The 26623-nt window shown below is 50.3% G+C and overlaps 1 protein-coding gene across 1 annotated transcript in view; it reads left to right on the top strand.

Annotated features, from left to right (window-relative positions):
- FBN3 (fibrillin 3) overlaps nucleotides 1-25348 on the top strand; it is a 192867-nt gene extending 167519 nt beyond the window's left edge. Inside the window, 9 exon segments of the mRNA XM_070939090.1 lie at nucleotides 3642-3848; nucleotides 7679-7804; nucleotides 9906-10028; nucleotides 11689-11805; nucleotides 12896-13024; nucleotides 15470-15589; nucleotides 16512-16743; nucleotides 19125-19293; nucleotides 24974-25348. Of these exon segments, the coding sequence (XP_070795191.1) occupies nucleotides 3642-3848; nucleotides 7679-7804; nucleotides 9906-10028; nucleotides 11689-11805; nucleotides 12896-13024; nucleotides 15470-15589; nucleotides 16512-16743; nucleotides 19125-19293; nucleotides 24974-25348 (1598 nt within the window).
- Nucleotides 25349-26623: the final 1275 nt, after the last annotated feature.

Below are 26623 nucleotides of genomic sequence, written 5' to 3'. Positions count from 1 at the left end.
ATATTTGTTTTTGGAGGCACCGGTCTACTCATTTGTTTTAGATTGGGGGTGGGGCCAAATAAAAGGTAAGAATAATGTAGGGGGGCAGGGGGTGGAGGGGGCAGAACCAGTTCGGTGACATCATATCGTCACCAACACCGGTTCGGCGGAACCAGGCCGAACCAGGAGGAACCCACCACTGGTTCCACCGGTTAATAACCAGAATGACAAAATTGGAAGAGACCCTGGAGGTAAAATAGAATAGAATAGAGCTGAAAGGGACCTTGGAGGTCTTCTCGTCCAGCCCCCTGCTCAAACAGGAAACCCTACACCAGTATTTCCGACCATCATCTGTGCCGTGAGATTTAAAATCGCTAGAAGCAGGAAATCCTGCTTTCTAGTGAATCTAAATCGCACGGCATGAGTTTGGCGCACGCCGTGCATGAGTGGCCAGCGAACTGGTGGCAAACCGATTCAGATTTCACCACTGCCCTGTCCCATTGCAGATAAGTGACTGTCCAGTCTATTCTTAAAAACATCCAGTGATGGAGAATCCACAATGTCTGGTGGCAAGCAGTTCCACTGGTTAATTGTCCTCACTGTTGGGAAGTTTCTCCTTAATTCCAGGTTGCTTCTGTCCTTGATTAGTTTCCATCCGTGGTTTCTTATCCTGCCTTCAGGTGCTTTGGAAAAATAAATTGACCCCCTTCTTCTTTGTGGCAGCCCCTCAAATATTGGAAGGCTGCTATTATATCACCCCTAATTCTTCTTCTTTTTTTTTTTGCTTTAATTTATATGCCGCCCTTCTCCGGAGACTCAGGGCAGCTTACAATGCGTCAAGCAATAGCCTTCATGCTTTTGTATATTTATACAAATATACAAATTTGTATTTGTATAGCCAAACCCAAATCCTGTCTCCGGGCCTTTGATCCTCTTAGTTGCTCTTCTCTGCACTTTTTCCAAAGTCTCAACCTCTTTCTTGTTGTAGTATGGTGACCGGAATTGCTTGCAGTATTCCAGGTGCGGCCTTAATAAAGGCTTTGTAAAGCTGTACTAAGACTTCACAGCGATTGTGAGTCTCTGCTTTTAATTCTCTCCTTGTTGGCCTCCGATGTTCTTCTCTTTATTTTTTCCAGTTTCCCTGACAATACAAAGTAAAAGCGATCCAGCCATTACAGAGATTATAAAGAGATTACCAAATGCTTCATCCCACTAACGCATCGCCTGGCCGTTGGCCAAGCCTTCAGGCCAAGCCCCAAAGTGGATACGACTTAATCAGTGGCCAAAGAAAAGTGCATTTGCTCAAATCAGGAGGGAGAATTCTCTAGCCCCTTCCAGCTTCTCTTTGTTCCCCTTCCAAAGTCTGCATTCTGCCTCTTTTAAACATAATGGAAGATATTGTATTTCAGTGGGGGTTCAGGGCTCCTGAGCGATTTGGGCAAAAAGCATCAAGAATGCAGACAAAAGAAAAGTTCAGCAAAGGTTTCATCCCTAGATTTTGTTTCTCGAATAGTTAGTTAAATATTTAACTGAATAGTGAATATTTAGTTTAAAAGTGGTGGGGGGGGACACGGTGGGGTCCTTAGTGCTCTCAGAGTTTGCTGGTTTTCTTGCAGACATTTCATGACCCAAGAAGGGAACATCATCAGTGTTAAAAGAGGGTGGAATTTGCAGAGAGGAGGAGGAGGAGGAGGAGGAAGAAGAAAAGAAGGAAGAGGTGGAAAATAAGAGGACGAGGAAGAGGAAGGGGAGAGGGGAGAGGGCAGGAAGAGGAGGAGGAATAAAAGGAAGTGGAGGGGGAGGAAGAGGAGGAAGTAGGAAAAGAAGGAGAGGAAGGAGAAGAGGAGAAGAGAGGAAGAGGAAGAGGAGGAAGAGGAAAATAAGAGAAGAAGAAAGGAGGAGGAGCAAGAAGGGAAGGAAGAGGAAATGAAAGAGGAAGAAAAGTGGAGGGGAGGAGGAGGAAGAGGAGGAAGAGGAGAAGAAAGGAGGAAGAGAGAGGAGAAGAGGAGGAAGAGGAGGAGAAAGAGGAAGAAAAGTGGAGGGGAGGAGGAGGAAGAGGAGGAGGAGGAAAAGAAAGGAGGAAGAGAAAGAGGAGGAGGAGGAGGAAGAAGAGGAGAAGAAAGAGGAAGAAAAGGGGAGGGGAGGAGGAGGAAGAGGAGGAGGAGGAAAAGAAAGGAGGAAGAGAAAGAGGAGGAGGAGGAGGAAGAGGAGAAGAAAGGAGGAAGAGAAAGAGGAGGAGGAAAAGAAAGGAGGAAGAGAAAGAGGAGAAGGGGAGGAAGAGGAGAAGAAAGAGGAAGAAAAGGGGAGGGGAGGAGGAGGAAGAAGAAAAGAAAGGAAGAGAAAGAGGAGAAGGGGAGGAAGAGGAGGAGGAAGAGGAGGAAGTAGGAGAAGAAGGGGAGGAGGAAGAAGAGAAGAGAGGAGGAGGAAGAGGAGGAAGAGGAAGAGGAAAATAAGAGAAAGAAAGGAGGAGGAGCAAGAAGGGAAGGAAGAGGAAACGAAAGAGGAAGAAAAGTGGAGGGATGAAGAAGGAGGAAGAGGAGAAGAAAGGAGGAAGAGAAAGAGGAGAAGGGGAGGAAGAGGAGAAGAAAGAGGAAGAAAAGGGGAGGGGAGGAGGAGGAAAAGGAAGGAGGAAGAGAAAGAGGAAGAGGAGAAGAAAGAGGAAGGAAAGAGGAGGAGGAAGAGGAAGAGGAGGAGGAAAAGAAAGGAGGAAGAGAAAGAGGAGAAGGGGAGGAAGAGGGGGAAAATAAGAGAAGGAAGAGGAGGAGGAGAAGTAGGAGCGTAGGCTCCATGGTGCTGTCCGAGCTTTTCTTGTAGACGTTTTATTACCCAACTAGGTAACATCATCAAGGCTAACAAGCAGTGGGGTTTTCTCTCCATTGATCTTCTCGTGGCTTGCCCTGCCAGTGTTGGTGGGAGGGGGTTTGTTGGGTCCTTGAACCCTGAGCTACAAACATTCTCTTCGTCGGTGAAAGGGCCCTGTGCCAGTGGAGTCCTGCTATGCTGCAGCCAGTGTGGGTATAGATGATGCCACCCTTCAACGCTGGGTATGGCATCCTAGAGTCAGAAGAGGGCTCCCGAGGCCATCTAGCCCAACCCCTTGGTCAGTACAGGGATGCTAATGCAAATCGGTCATTGGCTCCCCTCTCCAGCTGCTCTGCCTTTGAGGGCACCAAGGTGGGCTAAAGCTACCAATTGGAAGCCAATTCAGGTTGGACCTCTGGAGGAGAACACCCTGGCTATGTGCGGTCTGTTAGCCAGTGGAACTGGCTGCCACATGAAATGAGGAATTCTCCTTTCTCTGAGTCTTCAGAGGCTCGACGGTACAAGAGTAGGTGGGGGGGGTCTCCAACTTTGGCAACGTTAAAATCTTGTGGACTTCAACTTCCAGGATTCCTCAGCCAGTCATTGGCGGAGGATGAGCCCTGAGCAGGGGGTTGGACTAGATGGCCTCTAGGGGCTCCCTTCCCCCCTTGACAGTTGCAGGAACATAGCCAGCCCATCTCTTGCAAATCAAAACTAGAAGATGTGGGTTCAGAGGGGTTGCAACTCTAAAACAAGCTCAATGGGGGAGGGGATCCTCCCCAGCCCCCCCCCCTCCTTGCCCTGCCAGAGACTCACTGCAGGAATTCCCCCCCCACGTGTCTCCCCCCCCCCCCGCACAGACACTCGCCAAGGCTTCTGCTTCATCGAAGTGCTCCAGACGTTGTGCCAGATGTCCTCCACCAACCGGCAGCAGGTCACCAAGTCCGAGTGCTGTTGCAACGGAGGACGAGGCTGGGGGCCCCAGTGCGAACCCTGCCCCTTCCTGGGCACAGCCCAGTACAAGAAGATGTGCCCCCACGGGCCGGGCTACATGACTGACGGGAGAGGTGAGTGGCTGCCCTGAAATGCCAGGTCCCCCTTCCATAAACGGGGGCCCCATCGCCCTATTATTGGGCTGCTAGGTTTCAGGGGACCAATTGAAAAGGGGGAGAGGGAGGGAGGGAAGGAAGGAAGACAAAGAAAGCGAGAGAGAGAGAAGGAAGGAGAGAAGGAAGGAAGGAAGGGGAAAGATGGATGGAAAAAAATGAGAGAGGAAAGAGGGAGGGAGGAGAGAAGGAAGGAAGAGAGAAGAGAGGGAAGGAAGACAAGAAAGGAAGGAAGGAAGGAGAGACGAGAGAGGAAGGAAGACAAGAAGACAGAAAAGAAAGGAAGAAAAGAAAAAAGAGAAAGGAAGGAAAGAAAGAAAGAGGAAGGAAGGAAGGAAGGAAGGAAGGAAGGAAGGAAGGAAGGAAGGAAGGAAAAAGTGAGAGAGGAAAGAGGGAGGGAGGAGAGAAGGAAGGAAGGAAAGAGAGAGAAGGAAGGAAGAAAGGAAGGAAGGAGAGATGAGAGAGGAAGGAAGACAAGAAGACAGAAAAGAAAGGAAGAAAGGGAAGGAAGGAAGGAAAAAGGAAAGAGGGAGGAAAAAAGGAAGGAAGGAAAGAAGAGAGGAAGAAGAGGAAAGAAAAAAGTGAGAGAGAGAGAAGGAAGGAGGGAAATGAAGGAAGGAAAGAAGGAAGGAAGAGGAAGGATGGGTGGATGGAAAAAGTGAGAGAGGAAAGAGGGAGGGAGGAGAGAAGGAAGGAAGGAGAGAGAGAAGAGAAGGAAGGAGAGACGAGAGATGAAGGAAGACAAGAAGACAGAAAAAGGAAGAAAAGAGAGAGGAAGGAAGGAAAGAAAGAAAGAGGAAGGAAGGAAGGATGGAAAAAGTGAGAGGAAAGAGGGAGGGAGGAGAGAAGGAAGGAAGGAAAGAGAGAAGGAAGGAAGACAAGAAGAAAGGAAGGAAGGAGAGACGAGAGAGGAAGGAAGACAAGAAGACAGAAAAGAAAGGAAGGAAAGGAAGGAAGGAAAAAGGAAAGGGAGGGAGGAAAAAAGGAAGGAAGGAGAGAGAAGAGAGGAAGGAAGAAGAAGAAAAAAGAAAGAAAGCAAGAGAGAGAGAGAAGGAAGGAGGGAAAGGAAGAAAGAAAGAAAGAAGAAAGAGGAAGGATGGATGGAAAAAGTGAGAGGAAAGAGGGAGGGAGGAGAGAAGGAAGGAAGGAGAGAGAGAAGAGAAGAGAAGGAAGGAAGACAAGAAAGATAGAAAGGAAGGAAGGAGAGACGAGATGAAGGAAAACAACAAGACAGAAAAGAAAGGAAGAAAAGAAAGAGAGAAAGGAAGGAAGGAAAGAAAGAAAGAGGAAGGAAGGATGGAAAAAGTGAGAGAGGAAAGAGGGAGGGAGGAGAGAAGGAAGGAAGGAAGACAAGAAGACAGAAAAGAAAGGAAGGAAAAAGAGAGGAAAGAGGGAGGGAGGAGAGAGAAGAGAGAGGAAGGAAGAAGAAGAAGAAAGAAAAGAAAAGAAAGAGGGAAGAGAGAGAAGAGAGAAGGAAGGAAGACAGAAGAAAGAGAGAGAGATTTTTTTCCTTCTTTGGGCCTTTTCTGGGGCTCCCACCAGCCCTTTCCTGAAGGGAACGAAGCCGCCGCTGCCTGGGCTGCCCCTAAGAAGCCTCCGGGGTGTCCCTTCCCGAGCGATTTCTTTTCTAGAGCCTTCCTGGGCTGTTCGAAGAGCCTCGGACAATCTCGTCTCCAAACGCCCACAATTTCACACAGGGGACTTTTCATAAAATTACTTAAAAGGTAAAAGGTAAAAGTTCCCCTCGCACATCTGTGCTAGGCGTTCCCGACTCTAGGGGGCGCTGCTCATCTCCGTTTCAAAGCCGAAGAGCCAGCACTGTCCGAAGACGTCTCCGTGGTCCTGTGGCTGGCATGACTCAATGCCAAAGGCGCACGGAACGCTGTTCCTTCCCCATCAATGATGATCTCTGGAGGGCTCGGGATAGGGGTTGCTCCTCTATCCTGGTCCTGTTAGACCTCTCAGCGGCTTTTGATACCATCGACCATGGTATCATGCTGCATCGGTTGGCAGGGGTGGGGGGTGGCGGGCACCGTTCTGCGGTGGTTCTCCTCCTACCTCTCTGACCGGTTGCAATCTGTGTTGGCAGGGGGGCAGCGGTCGACCCCGAGGCACCTTGCTTGTGGGGTGCCACAAGGGTCGGTCCTCTCGCCCCTTCTGTTCAACATTTATGTAAAGCTGCTGGGTGAGATCATCCGTGGCTTCGGGGTGGAGTTCCATCAGTACGCTGATGACACCCAGCTGTACATCTCCACCCCAGGCCACCCCAACGATGCCCTTGAAGTGATGTCCCAGTGCCTGGAGGCCGTGCGGGCCTGGATGGGGAGAAACAGGCTCCGACTCAACCCCTCCAAGACCGAGTGGCTGTGGCTTCCAGCGTCCCGATATAGCCAGCTGACGCCATCGCTGGCTATTGGGGGCGAATTACTCGCCCCCACGGAGAGGGCTCGCAACTTGGGCGTCCTCCTGGATGCACGGCTGTCTCTAGAAGATCATTTGACGGCCGTGGCCAGGGGGGCTTTTTATCAGGTTCGCCTGATACGCCAGTTGCGCCCCTTTCTAGATCGGGACTCTCTACGCACAGTCACTCAGGCACTAGTCACTTCCCGCCTGGACTACTGCAACGCTCTCTACATGGGGCTCTCCCTGGGGTGCACCCGGAGGCTCCAGCTGGTCCAGAACGCAGCCGCGCGGGGGATTTTGGGGGCGACGAGGCGCTCCCATGTGACACCTCTCCTGCGCGAGCTGCACTGGCTCCCGGTGGTCTTCCGGGTGTGCTTCAAGGTGTTGGTGACCACCTTTAAAGCGCTCCATGGCTTAGGGCCGGGGTATTTACGAGACCGCCTACTGCCACCAATAGCCTCCCACCGGCCAGTACGCTCGCACAGAGTGGGCCTCCTCAGGGTGCCGTCCGCCAGACAATGTCGGCTGGCGACCCCCAGGGGGAGAGCCTTCTCTGTGACGGCGCCCACCCTCTGGAACAACCTTCCCCCAGAGTTACGGATAATAACAGACCTCCGGATTTTTCGTCGGGCCCTGAAAACTTATTTATTTCAACTAGCTGGGCTGGCTTGAGCTAAATTTTAAATTGATTTTAAATTGGGTTGTTTTAATTACGGCCAAAATATTTAATTATTTTAATACTGTTTTTAAATTTTGTATGCTCTGTTTTTACTTAGGCTGTGCACCGCCCTGAGTCCTATTGGAGAAGGGCGGTATAGAAATTTAATTAATTAAATAAATAAATAAATAAATCAAAGGTGGTGCCTATTTTTCTACTTGCATTTTTTACCTGCTTTCGAGCTGCTAGGTTGGCAGAAGCTGGGACAAGCAACGGGAGCTCACCCCGTTAGGCGGCACTCGGGATTCGAACCGCTGAGCTGCCGACCTTTCGATCGACCAGCTCAGCGTCTTAGCCCCTGAGCCACCGCGTCCTTTTAAAATTATTTGCCTCGATATAAAAATTACTCCGGTCGTCCTGACCAAGATAAGGCTGTGTCACTAACGCCAGTGAAGCTGCTTGCTTTGAGAAGGCGTTTCATAGAATTTATCGCCTGTTGGTGACAACTCCTTTTAAGGCAGCAGTTTCTTGATTTCTCTCAGGTGGGGGGGGGGGCAGCTGGTGGTGCAGGTTTGCCGCCCCCCCCCCATTTTCACTCCAAAGGCTTTCATGAAAAAGGAGGGGGGCTGGGAAACCGTGGTTTGGAGGGGGCCCTGCACCCCATCGCTTGGGGCCAGGGAAGGCTGGTGGGCTTGCTGTGTTTTAATGGAGGATTCCCCCCCCCCGGCAGATATCGACGAATGCAAAGTGCTGCCCAAACTTTGCCATCACGGCCAGTGCATCAACACCGTGGGCTCCTTCCGCTGCCACTGCCACCTCGGCTACACCCTGGACATCACCGGGACCCTCTGCCAGGGTAAGGGGCCTCATCCCCCACCCACCAGGTTCCTTTCTGCCATGGCTGGGCCCCTGCTCCATGATCCTTCCTTCCTTCCTTCCTTCCCACCCCATCAAATATCTTCCTTCCTCTTTCTTTCTTTCTTTCTTTCTTTCTTTCTTTCTTTCTTTCTTTCTTTCTTTCTTTCTTTCTTTCTTTCTTTCTTTCTCCTTCCTGCCTTTCTTCCCTGTCAAATATCTTCCCTCCCTCTTTCTTTCTTTCTTTCTTTCTTTCCTTCCTTCTTTCTTTCTTTCTCCTTCCTGCCTTCCTACCTTTCTTCCCCATCAAATATCTTCCCTCCCTCTTTCTTTCTTTCTTTCTTTCCTTCTTTCTTTCTTTCTTTCTTTCTTTCTTTCTTTCTTTCTTTCTTTCTTTCTCCTTCCTGCCTTTCTTCCCTGTCAAATATCTTCCCTCCCTCTTTCTTTCTTTCTTTCTTTCCTTCCTTCTTTCTTTCTTTCTTTCTCCTTCCTGCCTTCCTACCTTTCTTCCCCATCAAATATCTTCCCTCCCTCTTTCTTTCTTTCTTTCCTTCCTTCTTTCTTTCTTTCTCCTTCCTGCCTTCCTACCTTTCTTCCCCATCAAATATCTTCCCTCCCTCTTTCTTTCTTTCTTTCCTTCCTTCTTTCTTTCTTTCTCCTTCCTGCCTTCCTACCTTTCTTCCCCATCAAATATCTTCCTTTCCGCCCTCCCTCCCTCCCTCCCTCTTTCTTTCTTTCCTTCTTTCTTTCTTTCTCCTTCCGGCCTTCCTACCTTTCTTCCCCATCAAATATCTTCCTTCCCTCTTTCTTTCTTTCTTTCTTTCTTTCTTTCTTTCTTTCTTTCTTTCTTTCTTTCTTTCTTTCTTTCTTTCTTTCTCCTTCCTGCCTTCCTACCTTTCTTCCCCATCAAATATCTTCCTTTCTGCCCTCCCTCCCTCTTTCTTTCTTTCTTTCTTTCTTTCTTTCTTTCTTTCTTTCTTTCTTTCTTTCTTTCTTTCTTTCTTTCTTTCTTTCTTTCTCCTTCCTGCCTTTCTTCCCTATCAAATATCTTCCCTCCCTCCCTCCCTCCCTCCCTCCCTCCTTCCTTCCTTCCTTCCTTCCTTCCTTCCTTCCTTCCTTCCTTCCTTCCTTCCTTCCTTCTTTCCTAAAATTTAGTGGCCACTCATCTTAACCACAAGGTTAATCTGGGCAGCTTTCAATATTAAATGGTAAAACGATACAAAACCTAAAAAATATAAATACTGTAAATGTCCAAATACTGAGAGACCCAGTTAAAAGAGCAGGAGGGAGGGAAGGAAGGGATAGGATGAGAAGGGGTGGGGGGGAGGGGGGGCGGATTCCCTTGGGGTGGAGAGGTCCTGGGTAAGGCCCCTCCCCCCAATGAAGATTGCACCCAAGGGCTGAGAGGAAAAGGGGGGCGGGGGTTCCAGTTTATTTATTTATTATTATTTATTTATTTTGTCAAATTTCTATGCCGCCCCACTCCCAAGGGACTCTGGGTTGCCCCCCCCCCCAGGCTGCCATCTTGAATTTAATAACCCGACCTCCACCATGGCTGCCTCCGACCACCTCTGGGGGCGTCAAGAGGTCCCCTCTGTACATCAAAGCCCCTCCCCGGGCTTAAGCCCACCTGCCCACCCAAAGTCACTAAATCCACAGATAGCCCATTTGTTTAGTGACCGTTCACATTTACAATGGCACTGGGAAAAAAGGTGACTTACCTTCATTTTTCACTCTTACGGCCATCCCAGCATCCCCCTGAGGGACAGGATCAAAATTTTGAACGCTTGGCAACCTTGGTTCCTATTTTACGACGGTCGCAATAGGCCCCTTTTTAAGGCCAAGGCCACGGTGGGCGCAGATTCACATTTCGCCACCGTCTCGCTCCCTTCACCGCTGCACGGATTCACTTAACAACGGTGGCAGGCACGGTCGTAAAAGGGGTGAGGGTGTGAGAATCACTTAAGAACGGTCTCACTTAGCCACGGAACTTTTGTGTCGTAAAGCCGAGGACTTTGATATAGGAGAAGGAGGACCACTTAAGCCACTTTGGACCCTTGCTCTCCCTCTCTTTCTCCATCTCTCCCCCCCTCCCCACTTAGACCTGGACGAGTGCAGCCAGTCTCCCAAACCCTGTAATTTCATCTGCAAGAACTCGGAGGGCAGCTTCCAGTGTTCCTGCCCCAGAGGGTACATCCTGCAGGAAGATGGCAAGACTTGCAAAGGTGAGATGGACCCTTAGGGGGTAGGGGGCACAGAAGAGGTGGGGTCCGGGGCCAAGGGAGGCCAGTGCTTTGAGGGACCACCCCAAACCTTTGCCCATCCGAATGATTTGCTCCTCAGCAGCTCCCAGCTGGGTCTCCCATCCGTGTCCGCCTCTGTCCTAGGATTTGCCCCCCTCCCCTAAAATCTTTTAGTGCCCGTTCAAGAGAGAACAAGCATTGGATGATATTTAAAGCACTGTTTCTTGACTCTACGGACTGGAAGACGGGTGGACTTCAACTCCCAGAATTCCCCAGCCAGCACATGCTCTGTTCGCTCTTAAGCATCTCTCTAACTCCGTGTTTCTCCTACTACCTGGAAGACGGGTGGACTTCAACTCCCAGAATTCCCCAGCCAGCACATGCTCTGTTCGCTCTTAAGCATCTCTCTAACTCCGTGTTTCTCTTACTACCTGGAAGACGGGTGGACTTCAACTCCCAGAATTGCAAATGCTGACTGGGGAATTCTCGGAGTTGAAGTCCACCCGTCTTCCAGGTAGTAAGAGAAACACGGAGTTAGAGAGATGCTTAAGAGCGAACAGAGCATGTGCTGGCTTGGGAATTCTGGGAGTTGAAGTCCACTCAGCTTAGAGTTGCCAAGGTCCAGAAACCGGGTGATGAAAACTACAAACTCTTTTACGCCACCTAGGGGTCATCCAGACGTCTGCAGCTCAGTTCCCATATGAACAGCCCCAAACCAGATATTATTCACAGCAGAGGAAGAAAAAATTGTGAGAAGGAGAAAAAAAAAATTGGCACATCCATTTAGGAAGAATCCAGCAAGCCTCTCCTCCCACCCCCCCCACCCCCCAAATTTCTAGAGTCCTCTAGCCCCACTCCCTCTTCCTCAACCTGGCAGGTAATTCTTAAAATTCTCTATAAAAGTTTTTAAGAAGAGATTGGACAACTGCTTGTCTGTAATGATTGTTCTGTCCCCGTCCCACACACGCACCCCCAAAGACGGCCCGGAGTTAATAAGCCACACGACAAAACTCTTTGAAGATAAAGCTGGCAGCAACCCAGTGGCTAGCTGCCAATTCAGACTTTACTCACACAAAACAAAGATTAGACTGCCAGCATTCCGATCAAAGTTTCAACAATACAAGGATTAGTCCAAATGCAGTCTGATAAAGCAGGCAAAGTCCAGTAACGCAGAGATCATGGAGTATTTCCAGTTTTTGCTCATCACAAACTGAACCGGCCACCACACCCACATTTATACCCTGTGGGGTGTGGTCCAGTGACTCAGCTAATCTCTGGCACGCCTTCCCTTCTGCTGTGCACGCTTCTCCCTGCGCCTCTGTCGCGGGTCCAGCCAGCACTTATCTCCTTCGTCGCTGTCCACCTGTGGCTGCGGGGACGTGCTTGGCTCTGAGCCTATCGTTTGGCCTTCGGTGTCCTCCAGAGGCATTGCCAGAGAAGAAGGTCCTGGAGAGGGAGGCCTTGCCAACTTCTCTCCCTCACTCTCAGAGTCTGCATCTGTCGATAGCCCAGGCTCAGGCAACGGAGCCACAACACTGGTCTCATTTAGGGTCTCAGGCCTGAGCAGGAGGTTGGACTAGAAGACCTCCAGGGTCCCTTCCAACTCTGTACTTCTGGTATTCTCACTTTTTTTCTTTCCCAGATTTGGACGAGTGTTCCACGAAGCAGCACAACTGTCAGTTCCTCTGCGTGAACGTCATTGGCGGCTTCAACTGCAAGTGCCCCCCAGGATTCACCCAGCACCATTCTTCCTGCATCGGTGAGTTACCCGTTTCCTAATTTTAAACCGCAAAACACAGCATTGGGGGTTGCATTGGGGTGTGTTCTGATTTTAAGCCAGGATAAAAAATTTGTGGTTTGTGACTCAGCATTTGGTGAAAAACCTCAAACACTCTCAGGGGTGGAAGGTTTTACTGACGTCTGCTTCATTTTGCTAAAGTTATTATTTTTCCAGCTAGGCGTATTTTCTCCTTCCTAAGAAGGGGGGGGGGAAGTCAGCTGCCAATTTGGGGCCATGATGGGTGGTCCTTGATTTACAACCCTTTGTTTAGTGACAGTTCAAAGTTACAACAGCACTAAGGAAGTGACTTGCGATCTCTCCTCACACTTATGACCATTTCAGACCATCCATCCCCGTGATCCCGTGATAAAAAATTTGGTTTGCGTGACAGCGGATGTGTATTTACGATATTTGCCACGTCCTGGGGGGGGGGTGTCACGTGATCCACATTTGCGACTTCTGATGAGCAACATCAAGGGGGAGGGATCCCTATTCACTTAATGACTGTGATTCAGTAAACAACTTCAGTGTTTCACTTAGCAACCACAACAAGAAAGTTCATAGGATTGACTGAACAGTTCCATTCACTTAGCAACCTCCTCGCTTAGCAATTCTTAAATCCAGAATCCAGAAAATGCCTGTCCCAATCGTGGTTGTAAGATGAGGTCTACCTGCATTATGATTGCAGGATCCCTTGACTGCAAAATAGGGTCCTTTGTTGGCTGAAGCTGCCCTCCGGACTTTAGTGCCAGGTGCGAATTCACCTGCAAACATTTATTTTCTCATGAAATGTTTACACCTCCCATGTTCCCTAAGTGACTCTGGGCTGTTAACAACACGTTTACAACATGGTCCCCCACATTCTAAATGCAGGCAACTTAGGAAAGCGCTTATTTGGAAAATAGGTCTCTCTAGCAAGCGAGCCAAGCCGCAAACCGCCTTCCACCATGCAGTTGGTTCTGTGCCTGGTGTTTCCAACCACTGCCAGGAGTTTGTGGAGAAGCCGGTATCGTGCGTGTCTTTTCCGTAGAATCACTCGTTTCTTTTCATTTTTTTTAATCCCCTCTAGACAACAACGAGTGCACCTCCCAGCCGACACTGTGCGGGTCAAAAGGACACTGTCTGAATACCCCTGGCAGCTACAACTGCGAATGCCAGAAGGGATTTATTCTGGATAACTCCGGAAGCAGTTGCGAAGGTGTGTGTGCCATCTCCGCTCGCTTGTGTGGGTGTGTGAAGGGGGGTAGAGTGGAACACGGATGTCCGGAATCATAGCTTAAAACATGTATTGTAATATATGTATATAGGTCTTTGGTTATTCGGGTTTTCTCCCGTGAAAAATTGGAAGTGTCTTGGCGACGTTTCGACGAAGTCTCATTCGTCATCTTCAGGCTGGTGTTTTCAGCTTCGTGCTTCTAGGAGCAATGTGTGATCTCAGCTGTTTCTTCCTTTTAACTGCCAGTGGGGGTGTGAACTGATTGGGTGGGAGCCTGGCTGTGTTCTCATTGGGTGGAGATGCGTTCTGATTGGTTGGGGGCTTGGCTGTGCTCTGATTGGATCGGGGGTTGGCTGTGCTCTGATTGGATGGGGGTGTGCTCTGTTTGGGTGGGGGCTTGGTTGTGCTCGAGTTAGCCTGAGTTGCAGAGGGATTTGAGCTGGTGAGCTGCGTTGCTGTTGTTTGGCTTCACGTTCGTGGTCATACCACATCTTCATGGTGGGTGTCAGTTTGCTTCATGTATGGATTGGAGGGGTTTAAAGTGGCTAATGATGCAGCTGTGGTGTGGCCTCTGGTTTGTGGTCGTGCCTCATCATCGGTGTGGGTTTGAGTTTGCTTTTTGCGTGGAAGTGTGGTGGTGACATCCTGTGTGGTTTTTGTGAGTATATATGTATAGTATATATATACATAACAACATGTGTCGTTTGTCTAAACGAGCACTGGCTGGGGGATTCTGGGAATTGAAGTCCACCCATCTTCAAGCTTCCAAGGTTGAGAAACACTGGTCTAAACAGAGACATGAACTCAAAATCATGTGGAGTCTTAGTAAATTGGAGTCCTAGTGGACAATCCCTTAAACGCGAGCCAGCCGGGTGCACCAGCAGTCAAAAAAGTTAATATGATCCTGGGTTGTATAAACAGAGGGATAGAATCAAAATAAGCTGGAGTCTTAGTACCGCTTTATAAAACCCTAGTAAAGCGACACCTGGAATCCTGTGGGCAATTTTGGTCACCACATTACAGTTGAGACTTTGGAAAAAGGGCAGAGAAGAGCGACCAAGATGATTAAAAGGCCCGGAGACTAAAACATATGAAGGACGGTTGCAGGATTTGGGTTTGGCCAGTCTAGAGAAAAGTAGAATTAGGGGGGACATGATAGCAGGATTTTAGTATTTGAGGGGCTGCCCCAAAGAAGAGCGGGGTCAATTTATTTTCCAAAGCCCCTGAAGGCAGGACAAGAAGCAACGGATGGAAACTCATCGAGGAGAGAAGCAACCTGGAATTAAAGAGAAATTTCCTAGCAATGAGGACAATTAACCAGTGGAACAGCTTGACACCAGAAGTTGTAGGAGCTGCATCATTGCAGGTTTTAAAGAAGAGACTGGACAATGAAATGGTTTAGGGCCATGATGGAGAACTTATGGCATATCGGTGGGCTCTAGCTCAGCTCCAGCATGTATGCATACGCTGGCCAGCTGATTTTCGGGCCTTCCGGTCCTACCGGAAGCCGGGGAAACGGGCCTTTTCCAGGCTCCGGGGGGATGGAGAAGGCTGTTTTCACCCTCCCCAGGCTCCAAGAAAGCCTCTGGCGCCTGGGGAGGGTGAAAAACAGGCCTACCATGCCATCATGTGCCAAAAGTGGGGGGAGCGCAGGGGGGGTCATGCGCACATGCACGGGGGGGCAGGGGGCAATGAATTATGGGTGTGGGCACGCACACGCACGACCGCCCCAGATTCCCCCCTCTTTTGGCACGTGACGGCAAAAAGGTTAGCCGTCACTGGTTTAGGGCAAAGGTGTCAAACAATTTAATTTCATTTAATTTCAGCGCTGTGGTCAGGGGTGGGTTCTACTTACCTTTACTACCAGTTTGCAATGGGACCGCGTACGCGAACTCTTGCTTCGCTCGCTCGCGCGAGCTTCTGCACATGCACAGATCACCCATGATGATGTCATGGAGATGGGCGGAGCCTCTCGCCACTTTTACTACCGGTTCTATAGAACCAGACCAAACCGGGAGCAACTCATCACTGGCTGTGGTTGACCTCCAGGGGGCGGGGCTGGTGGGGGTGATGGCTGACTGGGTGGGTGTGGCTGACTGGGTGGGCGTGGCCAATTTGATGCCACTCCCCAAACTGCTGGCATGTTTCCTCTTTGCATTGGGTAGACCGGGCTGAAGTGATGCAGGACGGCCCCGCATCGTGGGCCGCCTCCAGCCCGCGAGCATTGTGTTTGACACCCCTGGCCTAGGATCTCCTGCTTCAGCAGGGGGCTGGACTAGAAGACCTCCAAGGTCCCTTCCAGCTCTATTCTGAGTGATCGGTCGATCAGGAAACCGATTGCGAATGAGGGAGAGGTATTCATAGCAGCGGTGTATAAGAGCAAAGGGCTTCCCTGCTTGGAGAGTCATCCACGCGTCTTTTGCACAGATGTGGACGAGTGTGACGGGAACCACCGGTGTCAGCACGGTTGTCAGAACGTGCTCGGGGGATACCGCTGCGGCTGTCCCCAAGGCTACATCCAGCACTACCAGTGGAACCAGTGCGTGGGTGAGTAGATCCACGGGGCCCCTTGGAGTACTTGCAGACGTTTCATGACCCAACTAGGGAATGTCATCAGTGCTGGAAGGGAGTGGGATCCTAGCACTGATGTTATCTAGTTTGGTAATAATGAAATGCCTGCAAGGAAACCACCAAGCTCAGAAAGTATCAAGGAAAGACCCCACAATTCCCCTCTTCCTCCTCCTCTTGTCCACCTCCTCACTTCTCTTCCTCCTCCTCCCTGCGAATACCACTTCTTTCTAACACTGATGATGCTGCCTACTTTGGTAATGGAATGTCTGCAAGAAAATAGCCAAGTTCAAAGAACATCAAGGATCCCATAGTCCTCCTCCTCCAACCCACTCCCTACTGATGATGTTACCTAGTTGGGTAATAAAACGTCTGCAAGAAAACCAAGCTCAGAGAGCACCAAGGACCCCACCGAAAGAGAAACCCAGATAAGCAGGGATTAACACCAGACAAACAATCAAGCAGAAAACAATGTCCCATCAACACTGACAAGCCAAGCTAATGTGTACAAACAGAGAGCAAACCCCTCTCCCTTCTAGCACTGATGATGCTACCTAATTGGGTCATGAAAAAAAAGTCTGCAGGAAATCCACCAAGCTCAGAGACCACCCAGGACCCCATTGTCCTCCTTCTTCCCTTTCTCCCCCTCCTCCGTCTCCATCTCCCCGTCCTCCTCCTCCTCCTCTTCCTCCTCTCTTCAAACCCGCTCCCTTGTAATACTGACAATGTTACCTGGTTGGATAATAAAACGCCTGCAAGAAAATCACCAGGCTCAGAGACCACCAAGGACCCCCCGCAAATAAACCAGATTTGACCCATAGCACTTTAGGGGCAGTTGGGGAGTTCGTTCGCCTGCCACTGAGCGTCGCGGTAAGTAGCCCGCTTCCTCTTCTTGCCCCAGATGAGAACGAGTGCTCCAGCTCAGCGATCTGCGGCTCGGCCTCTTGTTACAACACGCTGGGAAGCTTCAAGTGTGTCTGTCCGTCCGGCTTCGACTTCGACCAAGCCCTGGGCGGTTGCCAGGATGTGAATGAGTGCGCAGCCGGAGGGAGCCCCTGCAGCTACGGATGCTCCAACACCGAGGGGGGCTACCTCTGTGGCTGCCCCACCGGCTATTTCCGGGCAGGGCAAGGGTAAGTGTCTCCTTTCCTCCCCCATTGTGTTTCCGTAGGGCAGTTGTGAGAGAGCAGGAAGCGGTGCAATGGCCTAGAGGTGGAGCTCTCGCCTTGCAATCAGGAGGCTCTGAGTTCGATCCTAGGTAGAGGCAGATATTTCTCTCTTTGGGCATGATGAGAATATATCTGCTGCAGGGGTGGGTTCTAAAAAGTTTTACTACCGGTTCTGTGGGCGTGGCTTATTTTGTGGGCGTGGCTTGGTGGTCATGTGACAATTCTTTAGGATTTACCAGAGGTACTGGTCTACCAGGCTTTTAACTGCTTGCAGAGCTGTACCGGTCTACTCATTTGTTTTTGGAGGCACCGATCTACTCATTTGTTTTTGGAGGCACCGGTCTACTCATTTGTTTTTGGAGGCACCGATCTACTCATTTGTTTTTGGAGGCACCGATCTACTCATTTGTTTTTGGAGGCACCGGTCTACTCATTTGTTTTTGGAGGCACCGATCTACTCATTTGTTTTTGGAGGCACCGATCTACTCATTTGTTTTTGGAGGCACCGATCTACTCATTTGTTTTTGGAGGCACCGATCTACTCATTTGTTTTTGGAGGCACCGGTCTACTCATTTGTTTTTGGAGGCACCGATCTACTCATTTGTTTTTGGAGGCACCGATCTACTCATTTGTTTTTGGAGGCACCGATCTACTCATTTGTTTTTGGAGGCACCGATCTACTCATTTGTTTTTGGAGGCACCGATCTACTCATTTGTTTTTGGAGGCACCGATCTATTCATTTGTTTTTGGAGGCACCGGTCTACTCATTTGTTTTTGGAGGCACCGATCTACTCATTTGTTTTTGGAGGCACCGATCTACTCATTTGTTTTTGGAGGCACCGGTCTACTCATTTGTTTTTGGAGGCACCGGTCTACTCATTTGTTTTTGGAGGCACCGGTCTACTCATTTGTTTTTGGAGGCACCGATCTACTCATTTGTTTTTGGAGGCACCGGTCTACTCATTTGTTTTTGGAGGCACCGATCTACTCATTTGTTTTTGGAGGCACCGGTCTACTCATTTGTTTTTGGAGGCACCGATCTACTCATTTGTTTTTGGAGGCACCGGTCTACTCATTTGTTTTTGGAGGCACCGATCTACTCATTTGTTTTTGGAGGCACCGATCTACTCATTTGTTTTTGGAGGCACCGATCTACTCATTTGTTTTTGGAGGCACCGATCTACTCATTTGTTTTTGGAGGCAACGGTTTACTCATTTGTTTTTGGAGGCACCGATCTACTCATTTGTTTTTGGAGGCACCGATCTACTCATTTGTTTTTGGAGGCACCGATCTATTCATTTGTTTTTGGAGGCACCGGTCTACTCATTTGTTTTTGGAGGCATCGGTCTACCACCACACTGCCTTTTAACACTGATCACCTTCTGCCGCCGATAGCCTCCCACCGTCCAGTACGCTCCCACAGAGAGGGACTCCTCAGGGTGTCGTCGGCCAGGCAATGTCGGCTGGCGACCCCCAGGGGGAGGGCCTTCTCTGTGGCAGCCCCCGCCCTCTGGAACGATTTGCCCCCGGAGATAAGAAGGATATCGGATCTCCGGGTCTTTCGCCGTGCCCTGAAAACTTTTCTTTTCCAGCAAGCAGGGCTGGCGTGAACCCCGCCCCCCTTTTTTAGTTTTTAATGGTTATTAATTGTTTAGTTTTAATTTGTTAATGGGTTTTAATTCGCACTGTTTTAATTCGGGCCAAAGTATATAATTCTTTTAATTAATTTTAAATTTTGTATTGTTATGTATTTTAGTTTTGGCTGTGCACCGCCCTGAGTCCACTAGGAGAAGGGCGGTATATAAATTGAATAAATAATAATAATAATAATCAGCTGTAGGGTGGCCCTTTGAAGCCCCGTAGCAAGAGTTTAAACAGTTTTTTTCCTTCTAGCTGATCAGCTGGGACTCAGGAGGCAGCAATAGATTGGGGGTGGGGCCAAATAAAAGGTAAGAATAACGCGGGAGGGGCGGGTGGGCAGAACCAGTTCAGTGACATCATATCGTCACCGCTACCGGCTCGGCGGAACCGGGAGGAACCCACCACTGATCTGCTGTGAACTCTGCATTGGTGACAGGAAGGGCATCCAGCCAGTAAACACTCTGCTCCATTCAGTTGCCCTGACTCCACCCTGATGCAAGGAATTACTTTTATGGGGTCATTAAAAGACCAAAAAGAAAAAAGAAGAAGTTGTGAGAGAGCTGCTTGTGACTACGTAGGGATTCTAGGCTGATTGCTCGTTTAACTCCACCTCCAGTTTCTGCCGATCCTTCTCCACCAAGACTCCCAGGTCCACTCAAGGCTCCCCCCCCACCCCTGATTCATGTCTTTATACCCTCCAGGCACTGTGTCTCAGGACTGGGCTTCGCCAAGGAAAGCTATTTCCCGGCCCCCCCAGAAGAGGACGAGGAGAACCTGTTGTCTCCGGAAGCCTGTTACGAATGCAAGATCAACGGATACCCCAAGAGGGGTCGCCAGCGGCGCAGCGCCAACAGCACCCAGGCCCACCAGGTATGCCCTCAGACCAGAGGGGGACCTCCCCCATCTGAAAACATGGGGGCTGCTTTCAAAAGGTTCCCCCCAATCTTAGGAGGGACACGTTTACCACAGCCGCGGCGGCGCAGTGGTTAGAGTTCAGTACTGCAGGCTACTTCTGCTGACTGCAGTTTGGCAGTTCGAATCTCACCAGGCTGAAGGTTGATTCGGCCTTCCGTCCTTCTGAGATGGGTAAAATGAGGACCCAGATTGTTGGGGAGCTATAGGCTGACTCTGTAATCTGCTTAGGGCTGTAAAGCATTGGGAAGCGGTATATAAGTCTAAGGGGAAGGAAGGAAGAAAGGAAGGGAAGAAGGAAGGAAGGAAGGAAGGAAGGAAGGAAGGAAAGAAAGAAGGGAAGGAAGGAAGGAAGGAAGGGAGGAAGGAAGGAAGGGAGGGAGGGAGGGAGGGAGGGAGGGAAGGAAGGAAGGAAGGAAGGAAAGAAAGAAGGGAAGGAAGGAAGGAAGGAAGGAAGGAAGGAAGGGAGGGAGGGAAGGAAGGAAGGAAGGAAGGGAAGGAAGGAAGGAAGGAAGGAAGGAAGGAAGGAAGGAAGGAAGGGAAGGAAGGAAGGAAGGAAGGAAGGAAGAGAAGAAGGAAGGGAAGGAAGGAAGGAAGGAAGGGAAGGAAGGAAGGAAGGAAAGAAAGAAGGGAAGGAAGGAAGGAAGGAAGGGAAGAAGGAAGGGAAGGAAGGAAGGAAGGAAAGAAGGAAGGGAAGGAAGGAAGGAAGGAAAGAAAGAAGGGAAGGAAGGAAGGGAAGGAAGGGAGGAAGGAAGGGAGGAAGGAAGGAAGGGAGGGAGGGAGGGAGGGAGGGAGGGAAGGAAGGAAGGGAAGAAGGAAGGGAAGGAAGGAAGGGAGGGAAGGAAGGAAGGAAGGAAGGAAGGAAGGAAGGGAAGAAGGAAGGGAAGGAAGGAAGGAAGGAAGGAAAGAAGGAAGGGAAGGAAGGAAGGAAGGAAGGAAAGAAAGAAGGGAAGGAAGGAAGGAAGGAAGGAAGGAAGGAAGGAAGGAAGGAAGGAAAGAAGGGAAGGAAGGAAGGAAGGAAGGGAGGAAGGAAGGGAGGGAGGGAGGGAGGGAGGGAAGGAAGGAAGGAAGGAAGGAAAGAAAGAAGGGAAGGAAGGAAGGAAGGAAGGAAGGAAGGGAGGGAGGGAGGGAAGGAAGGAAGGAAGGAAGGAAGGAAGGAAGAGAAGGAAGGAAGGAAAGGAAGGAAGGAAGGAAGGAAGGGAAGGAAGGAAGGAAGGAAGGAAGGGAAGAAGGGAAGGAAGGAAGGGAGGAAGGAAGGAAGGAAGGGAGGGAGGGAGGGAGGGAGGGAAGGAAGGAAGGAAGGAAGGAAGGAAAGAAGGGAAGGAAGGAAGGAAGGAAGGAAGGGAGGAGGAGGAAGGGAGGGAGGGAGGGAGGGAGGGAAGGAAGGAAGGAAGGAAGGAAGAAAGAAGGGAAGGAAGGGAGGGAGGGAAGGAAGGAAGGAAGGAAGGAAGGAAGGAAGAAGGGAAGGAAGGAAGGAAGGAAGGAAGAGAAGAAGGAAGGGAAGGAAGGAAGGAAGGAAGGAAGGGAAGGAAGGAAGGAAGGAAGGAAAGAAAGAAGGGAAGGAAGGAAGGAAGGGAAGAAGGAAGGGAAGGAAGGAAGGAAGGAAAGAAGGAAGGGAAGGAAGGAAGGAAGGAATGAAGAAGGGAAGGAAGGAAGGGAAGGAAGGGAGGAAGGAAGGGAGGGAGGGAGGGAGGGAGGGAGGGAGGGAAGGAAGGAAGGGAAGGAAGGAAGGAAGGGAAGGAAGGAAGGAAGGAATGAAAGAAGGGAAGGAAGGAAGGGAAGGAGGGAAGGAAGGAAGGAAGGAAGGAAGGGAAGGAAGGAAGGAAGGAAAGAAAGAAGGGAAGGAAGGAAGAGGGGAAGAAGGAAGGGAAGGAAGGAAGGAAGGAAAGAAGGAAGGGAAGGAAGGAAGGAAGGAATGAAGAAGGAAGGAAGGAGGAAGGAAGGGAGGAAGGGAAGGGAGGGAGGGAGGGAGGGAGGCGAGGGAAGGAAGGAAGGGAAGGAAGGAAGGAAGGAAGGAAGAAAGGAAGGAAGGAAGGAAGGAAGGAAGGAAGGGGCAATAGGCTGACTCTGTAAGCCACTTAGAGGAGGCTGTAAAAGCCCTGTGGAGCGGTATATACAGTAAGTCTAAGGGCTAGTGCTGAGTGCTACTGGTGTTTCAGTAAATTATTCTTGTAGCATTATTTTCTCTCCCAGCTGTTCTACAACGTTGCTTACATAGTTAGGCCACCTCCCTGAATGGTCAAAAAACTCAGGGTAGCCGTGAACGAAGCCCCCTCCCCTTTTTTAACCCGCACACGGCTGGCTGGCGTTGAAGGGATCGTCCATTAGGACCCCAAGGTCCCTGTCTCAGTTCCTGTTCTTGAGCCAGATTGCCCCTAATCTGTACTTGTCCCTTTTGGCTTGTTCCAGGGGTGGGTTCTAAATTTTTTTTATTACCGGTTCTGTGGGGGTGGCTTATTTGTGGGCGTGGCTTGTGGGGGGTAATGTGACTGGGTGGGCGTGGCCAATGCTTAACGCATTGTAAGCCGCCCTGCTTCTCCGGAGAAGGGCGGCATATAAATAAAAGCAAAAAAACTTCTTTTCTTTTTTCTTTTTTTATTTTTAAAAGCATTTTTTCCTACAACCTTAAGAGGTTGCAGAAAAAAATGCAAAAAAACATCCATAGATACACTCAGAAGACATTTAATCGCCCGCCCTTCTTTCACCTCCCCCTCTGCGTACCCAGCGCCCTATTACAACCGCCGCCTCTGGGTCCCAGCTGGGCAGCCAGCAAAGCCTCTCCCGCCGCTTCCTCTTCCTCCTCCTCCTCCTGCTGCTCCGACGGGGAAGTCCCGCTGAGGGGAAAGCGAGCTACTCTGGCCTGCCCATCAGTTCCTTCTCCTTCTTCTGTTTACCCGGCTCCATCAAAGCACCGCCGGAGCCGTCAGCCCGGCTCTTATCTGATGCCCTGAGAGCCGGCCTACCCTCCCAAGCTCCGCAGCCCCAAAGACGGAGGTGCTTGTCTGGGGCTGGCGGCGGGTGCCCACGGAAGCCGAGGGATGTCGAAGCGCCGAGGCGAACCCCCACATCCTATGCCCTCCCCAAGGCGCTCTTTCTGTCAGCCACCCTTCTTCCCCCCCCTTAACAACCCCTTGAAGAGAAGCTCAGTGTGTCTTCCTCAGTCCCGACGGAGGGAGCGGGATGGGAAGTCCCTGCACCTTGCGAGAGCGGAGCGGTCCCTGGTTTTAGGAAGAAGAAAGGCGCTAAGCAGGGTCGGGGATAAGCGCGTCCTCTGTGCCTCCGTGGACACTTTTGTCAGCCTATCAGGCCTCCTTCCCTCCATCCCTCACCCAGGGATCCGCCGGGCCCCCTGCCTCCCACTCTGGCTGAGCGAAGCTAAAGATAGTTATGCCACCACCGCCCCCTCGCCCTTATTTATTTATTTATTTATTTATTTATTTATTTATTTATTTATTTTATTCAATTTGTATCCCGCCCTTCTCCTAGTGGACTCAGGGCGGTGCACAGCCAGAACTAAAACACATACCAATACAAAATTTAAAATGAAAAGAATTACATACTTTGGCCCAAATTTAAAACAATTCGAATTAAAACCCATTGACAATTTAAAAGCTAAAAAACTAAAAAAAGACTAAATAGCTGGCTGGGGAATTCTGGGAGTTGAGGTCCACAGAGCTTAAAGTTCTATGAATATGAAAGAGAGGAGAGGAGAGGAGAGGAGAGGAGAGGAGAGGAGAGGAGAGGAGAGGAGAGGAGAGGAGAGGAGAGGAGAGGGAGGGAGGGAGGGAGGAAGGAAGGAAGGAAGGAAGGAAGGAAGGAAGGAAGGAAGGAAGGAAGAAAGAAAGAAAGAAAGAAAAGAAAGAAAGAAAGAAAGAAAGAAAGAAAGAAAGAAAGAAAGAAAGAAAGAAAGAAAGATCTGTAGCACACCTTAGGAGATTTGTAGCATATTTATTTATTTATTTTATTCAATTTGTATCCCGCCCTTCTCCTAGTGGACTCAGGGCAGTGCACAGCCAGAACTAAAACACATACCAATACAAAATTTAAAATGAAAAGAATTACATACTTTGGCCCAAATTTAAAACAATTCGAATTAAAACCCATTGACAATTTAAAAGCTAAAAAACTAAAAAAAGACTAAATAGCTGGCTGGGGAATTCTGGGAGTTGAGGTCCACAGAGCTTAAAGTTCTATGAATATGAAAGAGAGGAGAGGAGAGGAGAGGAGAGGAGAGGAGAGGAGAGGGAGGGAGGGAGGGAGGAAGGAAGGAAGGAAGGAAGGAAGGAAGGAAGGAAGGAAGGAAGGAAGAAAGAAAGAAAGAAAGAAAGAAAGAAAGAAAGAAAGAAAGAAAGAAAGAAAGAAAGAAAGAAAGAAAGAAAGAAAGAAAGAAAGAAACATCTGTAGCACACCTTAGGAGATTTGTAGCATATTTATTTATTTATTTTATTCAATTTGTATCCCGCCCTTCTCCTAGTGGACTCAGGGCGGTGCACAGCCAGAACTAAAACACATACCAATACAAAATTTAAAACGAAAAGAATTACATAACTTTGGCCCAAATTTAAAACAATTCGAATTAAAACCCATTGACAGATTAAAAGCTAAAAAACTAAAAAAAAAAGGGGGGGGGTTTCACACCAGCCCTGCTTGGCGGCAGCGGTTCTCGCACAGGAGCAGCTGGCAGGGGAGAGAGGATGGCGGCAGGCTGCGGCAGCAGACAGTTCGAGCCGGCCAAGAGGCAACGTTCCTCCTCCTGCCAGCCTTGAGCTCAGCTCCGGGCAGCATCCACCACCCATACCTGGCTTCTCCCTGCGGCAGCCCACGTGGACCCCAGGCAGCGCGACTTCGGGGCCTTTCCTCATGGTAGCGGTGACGAGGCAGGCAGGCAGCCGGGTGCATGGGAGCGGCTCAGCGCTCCTGGCTGGCAAAGGGTCTTGGGGCTGCATGCGGGCAATGATGGGGGGCAGGATAAGCGACCAGGCCGGCAACCGGTTCAGGGGCATGGCCAGCCAATCTTATTACTGGTTCTCCGAACTACTAAATATTTTTACTACCGGTTCTTGCGAACCGGTGCGAACCGGGATCAACCCACCACTGGCTTGTTCCTGCCTAAGTGTAAAACTTTGTTTTCCTCCACATTAAATTTTATTTAGTTGGATAGGACCCTGAACAGGTTTACAGATTACAGATTAACAGAGTTGGAAGGGACCTTAAAGGTCATCTAGTCCAACCCCCCGCTCAGCAGGAGACCGTACACCATTTCTGACAGATGCCAGTCTGGTCTCCCCTTGAAAGCCTCCAGTGATGAAGCTCCCACAACTTCTCTTCCACGCGTTGATTGTTCTCCCTGTCCATTGTTCAAGTCTGTCCAGATGTTTTTGGATCCTGAGCTCGTCTTCTGGGGTGTTGGCTACTCCTGCCAGCTTCGTATCTTTTGCAAATGTGACACGTTTCCCTTCTATTCCCTCACCTGAGTCGTTTATGAAGATGTTGAAGAGTCCTGAGCCTAAGACGGAGCCTTAGGGTACCCCACTCCTCACTTCCCAGCACCCCCCAGTCTTTGTCCTTGCTAAAAACAAAAAAACAACAACCCCAAACCCTTGACCATCTGACCATCTCTCCTTTTTGCCTTCGTCAGGATCCGGGACTCAGCTTGGCCAGCATCGATGTGGAGGCGCCTTTAGTTTTCGCCTTGAACCTTTCGGATCTGGGCCGGAAGTCCCACATCCTGGAGCTTCTCCCCGCCGTGGAGCCCCTGGAGAACCACATCCGCTACGTCATCGCGCAGGGCAACCGGGACGGCCACTTCCACATCCAACAGAAAGAGGGCCTGAGTTACCTGCACGTAGGCCGCAAGCCAGCCGCCCCCGGGACCTACCTGCTGGAGATCGTCAGCGTGCCCTTGTCCCGCCTTCGAGAACTGCCGAAACTGGAGGCCGGCAAGGAACTCGACTCCGTGGCCGGAGAGTTGGGCCAAGCCCTGAAGATGAAGCTGCAGCTTCGCCTCTTTTAACCCCCTCTCAGAGACCCCAGACCCAGGCTGTACCACGCTCCGTTTTGACCCTCCCCTCCCCTCCGTTCTTCCAGCATCCGCTCTCCACCACCCGGGGGCTCGAAGGAAGGGGACAGCCCTGGATCCAGACCACAGCCCTCCCGCTGACCCCAGCCCAGCCCCTGTGTTCCCCCCTCCCCTTTTTAAATCCCCTCGCTTCCACAGCTGACACGCGCTATAGCGAATGGACTGGCACAACACGGTCGCCGTGGAAGGCTGGCATTCCGAGTCCGAACCAAAGGAAAAACATTTCTGTGCAAAAACGCCTCCCCTGCATTTCCTCTTCGGCGGGAGGCACCGCGTGCCTTAAACCCAGGACAGCCAGGTCCCTCTTCGTTGTCCTCTGGGGCAGAGGAGCCTGCCGTCCTGTGCCCGGAGGCCGCTAAGATGGCATCGGTGAGCATGCCAATTGCAGCGTGCCTCTTTGCACCCGCAGCGTGTTACCAAAGAGGCTTCACTCGTGCGGTCGCCATTTTGACTTTTCTGACCCCCCTTCCCTGCATTTCAACCCCACCCTCCCCCCCCGGGAATCCCTGGCCAGCACAGCCAGCAGGGTTGATAAGGGACCTCTGCAGGGCAAGTCGTTGCCTGCTCTGTTTTACGCCCATCCGAAGTCTGGACTCCGCTAACCGAGCGGCAGAGATGTGCCTTGAACATTGAAGTGGAACAGTCGTCTCTTCGAATTCCAAAGGAACAAATGCTCTTATTGAAAAGGGGAGGGGGGGGATACTTTGCTTGGAGTTGGGGGGGGTGGTAGGGGGAGGCAAGCAGCCTGGGATGGGAATAGGTCTGCTATGCTGGCAAAAATACTTGAAAAACCTAACCCTGGTTTCCAGCTCCATTTTAGCCCTGCCAAGTTTTAGCCAGCATTCCCTTAGCTTTTGCGTTTCTTCGGTTTGTTCAGGGGAACCCAAGCGCTTTCTTTTCTCTTGTCAATCCACCCCCAAAGCCTTTGAAGTGAGGTCCCACTCCGTTTCCCCTAGAAGGCAGGTCAACGATCTCGCTCTGGAGGAAGACGGAATAACAGTCGGAAGGGACAGAGGGACCTTGGAGGTCTTCTAGTCCAACCCTCTGCCCAGGCAGGAAACCCTACACCACTTCAGACAAAGGGTTGCCCAACATCTTCTTTAAACCTTCCAGTGTTGGAGCATTCACAACTTCTGGAGGCAAGGGGTTCCACTGGGTTAATTGTTCTAACTGTCAGGAAATTTCTCCTTAGTTCTAAGTTGCTTCTCT

The sequence above is a fragment of the Pituophis catenifer genome, unplaced genomic scaffold (assembly GCF_029215685.1).
Source record: "Pituophis catenifer annectens isolate HBS135680 unplaced genomic scaffold, rPitCat1.0.hap2 SCAF_1, whole genome shotgun sequence".
Classification (NCBI taxonomy): Eukaryota; Metazoa; Chordata; class Lepidosauria; order Squamata; family Colubridae; genus Pituophis; species Pituophis catenifer.
This window is presented reverse-complemented; position numbering and strand designations above follow the sequence as displayed.